Source organism: Sciurus vulgaris (assembly GCF_902686455.1).
Source record: "Sciurus vulgaris genome assembly, chromosome: 17".
NCBI classification, from domain to species: domain Eukaryota; kingdom Metazoa; phylum Chordata; class Mammalia; order Rodentia; family Sciuridae; genus Sciurus; species Sciurus vulgaris.
The window spans coordinates 355,870-363,609 of record NC_136478.1 but is presented as its reverse complement, the minus strand read 5'-3'; the positions used below and the strand labels follow the sequence as shown (position 1 = coordinate 363,609).

The 7,740-nt window shown below is 53.6% G+C and overlaps 1 protein-coding gene across 1 annotated transcript in view; it reads left to right on the top strand.

Annotated features, from left to right (window-relative positions):
* Nucleotides 1-5,786: 5,786 nt before the first annotated feature.
* Nucleotides 5,787-7,740, top strand: part of SPIRE2 (spire type actin nucleation factor 2) — a 28,824-nt gene continuing 26,870 nt past the window's right edge. The window contains exon 1 of the mRNA XM_079119164.1: nt 5,787-6,165. Coding sequence (XP_078975290.1) covers nt 5,907-6,165 — 259 coding nt within the window. The 5' untranslated portion in view covers nt 5,787-5,906. The remainder of the gene's footprint in view (nt 6,166-7,740) is intronic.

Sequence of the window (7,740 nt, the reverse complement as noted above, 5' to 3'; positions counted from 1 at the left end):
AGCGTTTTAAAGAGGACTGGTAGTGTGGCTCAGAGCTTGTGTAGGAGGGTTCAGTCCCCAGTACCAAAAAACAAAACAAAAAACCTGCCAAATCCAGTGACAGTGTCCAAACAAGGGCCAGAATAAAAGGTGGCACACAGAGAAGTCGAGAGCTGGAGACAGACTGGAGTGTGGCAGCCACAGGCAAGGCACACCCAAAGCCACCACAGCTGGAGGAAGCAAGGCACCAGCCGCTCGCCAGAGCCCCTGGGGAGCTGGCCTTGCAGACGCTGACCTCTGGACCCCAGAACCTGGGGAGGAGGTGCTCCTCTGCAGCAGCAGCCCCAGGAACCCACATAACCACTGTTTCTGTCCCCTCATGGTGTTAGCACAGTGAGAAGGGGCGCGTGCACCCTGTGTCATGAAAGTAAGCTTGCCTGAGGGCGCCTGGGACCTCTGAGCGCCTGAGCATCACCTTGGCTCTGCTGCCTCCCTGCAGACAGAGCTCCTGTGCAAAGGGCCAAGACGGTGAGTACATCAGCTCTGGGGAGCCTATAGTCTCCATCACAGTCACTCAGCTCTGCCACAGCAGCGGAAAGCAGCCACGGACGACAGGTCACAGTGGATATGGCTAAGTGCCAATAAAACTTTATTTACAAAAACAGGGAGTGGGTCAGATGTGGCCTGAGGGCCACAGTCTCCAGAAAGATCCTTGTACTAAGAATGAAGAAAGCTGACCTTGACTTATGAACTCACAGGAGACTAAGCACCGAAAGGTGCTGAGAGCTGGGGTGAGGGCAGGGTCCACCTGGGCTCACAGGTGGGACAGTCCTGGGAGGGATGACGTGATCTGCATCGCTCTGTGCTCTGCATTGTCGACCACAGACTGAGAGGGTGAGCAGGCAGAGCAGGGAACAGCTAGGTTCTGCCAATTATCAGAGGCTGTTTGTGTTTTGAAGGTTGATCTGCCACATGAGAGAGTCCAGAAGGTTTTTTTCTTTTGCCCTTTTTATTTTATTTTATATTGAGACAGTGTCTTACTAAGTTTCCCAGGCTGACCTTGAACTTGAGGTCCACCTGTCTCAGCCCCCAGAGTTGCCAGGATCTCAAGCTGAGAGTTTTGATCCTGTACCACAGGGAGGATGGAGATGCCAGGAATGGAGGGAGGAGATCCTGCAGGCCCTGTCTGAAGTGTGTCCGCTGCTCCACTCTTCATCTTGGTTTTGTCCTGGGACCTCATCAGGGCAATGTCTTGTCCTCTTCTCTGGATCTTTCCTCTGTCCAGCTTCAACCACCAGCCCAGAAACCCTGCAATCCCCCCACAACAGCTCTTCCTCCCAGCTGTCCTGGGTTCCCTTCCAGAAACCGAGCACAGCCTGGCTCTGCCTGGCATCCCTTGGGATACAGGGCTTTATCATTATCCCAAAATAAACCTAAAGCACAAAACCCCAGCTTCTTGCATTTCAGCTTTTCTTCTCAGACCCCTGAACTCTGGCCCTGCCTGGCTGCATGGACCATGACAAAGAATGCATTCAGGGGCTCTGTGTCCTGGTAAAATGAAGCTAGGCTGCTCACTGCCCAGTGCACAGAATCCCTAGGGAGAAGCTGACCTGCTTTTGAATCTGAACTTGACTTTGTGAGGTGTGGGCCAGGAGTCTCTGCCTCCACTCTCTGCAGGCAAGGCAATTCCACCTGTGTCTGGGCAGGTGCCCAAGGTCTTTGCTCTGGAGTCCTCTCTGCCTGACTCACTCTTATATTTGCACCCAGGCACTGCATGTGTTCTTGCTACACCATGTGGGCCCTGGAGTCTTGCACCCCTGAATTCAGTGCCCCAGAACTGTCTCTATTTGTAGCCACAGAACACCTGAGGACCCAGTGCCCACAGGCCCTTTTGGCCTCCAGGACCCTCCAGCCTCTACATCTGCAAAGATGCTCACAGGTAAATTCCCAGAGCTTTCCAACCTGTGCCAGCACAGTGGTCAGCTCATAGCCCTCTCCTGGCAATGCCCCTGAAGGACCAAGATTGACAGTTCCCTTGGAGAAGATCTGTAGTATCTTTTCAAAGCTCTGAACAGGGCACACAAAAAGGCAAACAACCAGTAGCACTGGAGGCTCAGGTTCATCCCTGAGCCTATTCCTCACCTTTCTCCCCAGGAACAGAGACGGGCTTTTTACAGCTCTTTTGCCAGGCTGACCGTGGTACCTGGTGCTGTAAACAGTGTGAGCGGATAGCTCACACCCAAGATGACTATTTTGAGAGTGTATTTGCAAATAAGAAACTCAGCAAAGTGACAATTTAGTTCCAAGCACTAAATGATTCTAGTCTGTCCCCAACAGTCACCAATACCATCCCATTTTCTAACCTACTGGAAGTGAAGTATGCTACAGGTAACCCATAAATGTAGAAACAGCTTTCCAGGTTGGATTAATGATTGACCTACAACAATTTTTATTATACTTCTCAGGTGACTCTCTCCTATTTTTTTTTTTTTTTTTTTTTGGTACAGGGGAATTGAGCAGGGAAGCTTTACTGCTGAGCTACATATCAATTTATTTTATTTTATTTATTTATTTTTATTTTGAGACAAAGTCTCACAAGTTGCTCAGGCTGGTCCTTCTCCACCCCTCCTGCTTTAGCCTCTGGAGTGGTGGGGTTACAGCCGTGTGCCACTGTACCTGGCTCAGTCTAGGTGTGCTCTCTCTCTATCGTGTATTTTTGGTTGTAGATGGACAGAAAACCTTTATTTTTATTTATTTGTGTGTAGTGCTGAGGATTGAACCCAGTGCCTCACACATGCTAGGTAAGCACTCCACCACTGAGCCAAACCCCATCCCCAACCTCTCTCTCTTTTTGGTACTGGGGAGTGAACCCGGGGTGCTTAGCCACTGAGCCACATCCCCAGGCCTTTTTTGTATTTCATTTAGAGACAGGGTCTCACTGAGTTGCTTAGGGCCTCATTAAGTTGCTGAGGCTGGCTTTGAACTTGCCGTCCTGCTTTCTCAGCCTCCTGAGCTGCTGAGATTACAGGCGCGCACCATCATGGCCAGTCCCAGTCCTTTCTTTTTTTTTTTTAATTTTTTTTTTTTAGCTGTAAGTGGAGACAATACCTTTATTTTATTTATTCATATGTGGTGCCGAGGATCAAACCCAGTGCCTCACACATACTAGGCAAGAGCTCTACCACTGAGCCACAACCCCAGCCCCCTCCAAGTCTCTTTTTAATAGCTGGAAATAAATTATTTCTAAAATCCAGATGGTGAGTTCAAGTTATGGAAGAACTAATATTTCTTTGATTCTGAGGTCCTGTGTTTCTTCTTCACGGGCAAAAACTGAACATTTTAGCCTGGTGCCACTCTCGGCGGGAGAAAATGACTCTTAACTTCGACTTTGGATTCTGACTGGTGGAACTCACCACTGTACTGAGAGCTCACCACAGACCAGAGTCCAGTTGCATCAAGTTGCTGGAGCCATAGGCAGTTACTCTGGTTTTGAGTGGATTTACTCTTCAGTTCTGATCATTGGCTTAAAAGTCACTCTCAGAGGTGGGCATGATGGCTACTTGGGAGGCTTAGGCAGGAGGATCACAAGTTCAAGACCAGCTTGGGCACTTTAGAAAGACCCCATCTCAAAACAAAAAATAAAAAGGAATGGGAATGTAGCTCAAAAGTAGAGAGCCCTTGACTAGCATGCACAAGAACCTGGGTTCCATCCCCAGTACCACAAAGGAAAAAAGATCACTTTTGGGTTTCCAGTCTACAAGATTGAAATGTTTCTTGCTGCAAACCCACCATTAAAATGTCCATAAGAAGTCAGAAGACTTCTCTACTTGGGCCAATTTCTGGGTCTCGTCTGTTACTGTGGGGGGATGTATCAGTAGCTGACTTGGGAGGCATAAAGGGATGGTTTTCACAAGAGTCTCCAGAGCTGGCCAATACTTTGCTTCCTCATTTGGTCACAGATAAGGGAATAAACCTTTAGATAAGTAATAAGCCTTCAGGAGATAAGTCAGTAGAATCTAAGTTTCACTTTTTGTTGTTGTTGTTCTAAATTTTACTGGCTGATACCTGGGGAGGTACACCAGGATCCCTGAAGCAGTGGTAGAAGCCAGGTGAGAGAGGGTCACAGTACTCTTATAAGCAGGTGGCCACCAGCGCCACTGAAGCAGCCAAGCGTGAGTCTTGCCAGGCCCACACCAAGCCAGGAAGCTGCTGGAGGCTCCTGCTTATCCAATGAGACCCTGAAACCTGTGGTCAGCAAGGGACATTCAAACCCCCAAGAAAGAGGGCAGATGTCCTTGATCATCTTGACCAGCTTCCCACCAGGGTAATTACCATCTTCTGCCCAAATTCCTCCACCATCTCTGTCCTTTCTCCTCCCTCTGGCTGCACTTCCAGGGATGTTCCTGCCACCCAGGAAGAAGGGGAGGGGCAGCACAGTCTACAGTGGCAGCCACAACCCAGCTTCCTCTGAGTTGGTGGTGAGAGGTGAGGCAGTCACAAGTCTCAATTCCGTGGAGCTGACTGGCATGGTGTGGGCACTCTCGCTCCTACACAAGATGCTTCAGGGAAGGTGTCCCCCCACATTCAGAGGCAGGATTAGGGAAGCTGAGCCTGAGCCCCAGGTGGTGCCGTCCCCTCTGCCTTCCCTCATCTCCACTTTCCTGCGTCTCATGTCTCATAAGCTTGGGGAACTTGGAAAGATGTGAACGTTGCCACACAATTGATTATGACTCATATGTATCAGGCTGGGGAGGTGGCTCAGGGGTAAAGACTTGCCTAGCATGAATGAGGCCCTGGGTTCAATTCCCAGCACCACATAAAAAATAAACAAAACAAAAAAGATTTTAAAAAAACACGACTCTCATGTAACAAACTCCTTTCTGCTTTAAGATAAAAATACAGAAGGGATGATTTGACAGTGGGGCCTCAGGTGAAAACCTACCCTCCATACCAAGTCCCCTTCAAACATAGTGAGATTGCCTTGCTGTGATTTTGACCCCTGGCTGCCTAGAATCACCAGGGAATTTCAGAGGCCCAGGTTTCACCCCAGCCCTGGCCAGAGCTCCAGTCCCAAGCCCAGGAACCTGGGTTTGTGCTCCCTGAGTGATTCTGGCCAGCAGCCGGGCCTGGAACCCACACTGCCTTGTTGCCATTTATTTCCCACTTGCATTATCTTGCCCTAAAGGCTGACCTCTGGCCAACCCTGTGTCTGCACCATCCACTGTCTCAGGAACACTGCAGAGATGTAAGCAGACACACTTCTCCTGCTAGATAGGGTCATCTATTAAGTGTTTTATGCCCAAAGGCCCAGTCACCTTCAACCTAATCACCCCCAGCAGCCTCCTGAGGTCACCTTGTCAAGGTCCTCCAGAGTCCACCACAGCATTACCTGCTTCTCAGGGCCATGGCCATCACAGTCCTCCTAGCTCCCTCCCGCACACCCCAGTATCAAACTTGCGGGCCCCGGAGTCGCTGCAGTGTTTCCAAGCACAGGCGGCCTGTAGTGAGCCGGTGGGCATGGGCTCCTGAAGGACACCTGAATTAGGAATGAGTCCTTTGAGTACAGGTCTGCGCCCCAACCTCAGTCCTGCCTTGGACCCCAGTTCCTCTCCATCTCCGTCCTGCCCACTGAGCTCACGCTCCCATCTTGTCCCCAAGTCTTCCGCGCCCTCCCTCTCCCCATCAGTCCCCCACTGGCCCTCCCTCCCCGGCGCCACCCCAGCTCGCCCACCCTAGCACGCCCGTCCTCTCCACCCCGCCCAGCCTCCCTCCACACGGGCTGCTCCGCCTGCGGCCGCTCGAGCGGGGCGGAGCGGCCCGGGATGACGAGGCACGCGGGCGGCGCGGACCCGCCCCGCGCTCGGCGGTGCCGGGGCCCGGCTGTTATGGAAACCCGGCGCGCGCGCGGGCGGCGATGATGGGCGGCCATGGCCCGGGCTGGCGGCTGCGGCGGCGCGGCGGCCCCGGTGCGCGCGGGGCCGGCGGCGCGGTCGGAGCCCTGGGAGCTGTCCCTGGAGGAGGTGCTGAAGGTGTACGAGCAGCCCATCAACGAGGAGCAGGCGTGGGCCGTGTGCTTCCAGGCCTGCCGCGGGCTGCGGGGCGCGCCCTGCGGCCGACGCAGCATCCGCGACACGGCGGACATCCTGCTGCACAGGGACGGCTCGGTCGGCGCGCGGCAGGAGCCGGGTGAGCGCGGCGGGCGGGGGGTGTGGCCGGGCGGCGCGGGAGGCGCCGGGATGGCCGGCGTCTCACTGGGTGGGGCCCCCGGTGGGAGGCCCCGCGACCCCCTCTGCCCCCGCAACGCCGTCCTCCTGCCGGACCGAGCCCCGCCTTCCGCACCGGCTCCTGGACCTGGAGGCCCCTCTGCCCACTGGATCCGAGCCTCTGTGGGGCCTGGACTGCTCTCCTTGCCTCTCCAGAGCTGGGGGACCCCTCCTTGTCCCCTTCCCATCATCCCATCTCTCCTGGCATCAGGGCCGGCTGCCCTGCGGCGGGGCACGCTTTCCTCAGCCGAGAGGGGCTTTGGCCAGATTGCCAAGTCCCTTGGGTAAAGTCAGGAAGCAGGCGTTCTGCCGTTCCTGTTCCCTGCTCTCTCCACCTAGGCCAGTCCTCCTGGCTTTGGGGTCTGCAGCCCTCGGCCTGTGGTTCATGCAGGGTTTTGTGGGTACAAAGAGACCTTGCGGCTCTCTAGTGACACGTAGGAACTTAAGCAGGAAAGGACACAGAATGTCCCCAGGCTAACTCTGTGAGGGAGGGTGGGGGAGGGGGCTTGTGCCTCCTGGAAATCTGTGCTGGATCCACACCAGGGTCCTGGGTTTAATTGAGAGAGAGCAAGGAGAGTGTAAAATCTGGGGGACATTCTGCTTTTTATGTTCCAAAGGACCCAACAATTTAGGTCCGTTGAGACTGGTCCATCTACATGGCCAAGCACTTCTCCCCCTTAAGTTGTTTTCCTCTCTGCAGAATGGAAGTGTTTTTATGGCGCATAGGATGATATTACCCCAAAAGTTGATACCCTATTGGGAGCACAAAGGCAGGCTGTGTGTACTGGTTGAAGGCTGGCCTCCCTCCAGTCTTCAGCCGTGGCCTTGCAGTGGCTCTTGGGCTGGCTTCTGTGGAAGACTGGGCAGGAGCTGGGCAGAGTCAGGTAGAAGCAAGGACAGTGGCTGCATTTCACAATGGGGAGGTGCCTGCTGTGCACTCCCAGGAGGCCTGACAGCTTTTCTCCCCCAGCTTCCTCTTCTTCCAACCCCTGCCGGTGACATTGCAAGTTGTACTTTGCACAAAAAGCACTGATATATTTGACTGGTGGAAACAGTAAGCATAGACACTCCTGGTATTATTCTCACTTTATTCTCAAGTAAGCTGAGGCCCAGGCCTCAGAAAGGCCAAAGTTTTTCAGAAAGTGGCAGAATTTGGACTCAGCACCCATGTGCTGAACCACCATCCTGCTGTGTCTTTCAAAGGCTGGGCAGAGGGGCAGGTGCACAGTGACCTGCTCTCACCTGCAGTGTGCATACTCACAGAGCTTTTCTCCTCATAAGATGCTCCCTGGGCCCACCCCAGCCCTGGAGGTAAGTGACCTGGGCCTGGTTCCCGGCACTGCAGAGCAGGACAGGACTGCAGGGAGTCTATAGTCTGCTGCTGTCTTAAGGATGGGAAAACTGAAGCAGGAGTGCTAAGTGCTGGGCACAACTGTAGCAGCCATCACTGAGCGTGCCTTGTGACGAGCCACGCTGGGCTTCCCGTCGGTTCTGTCCT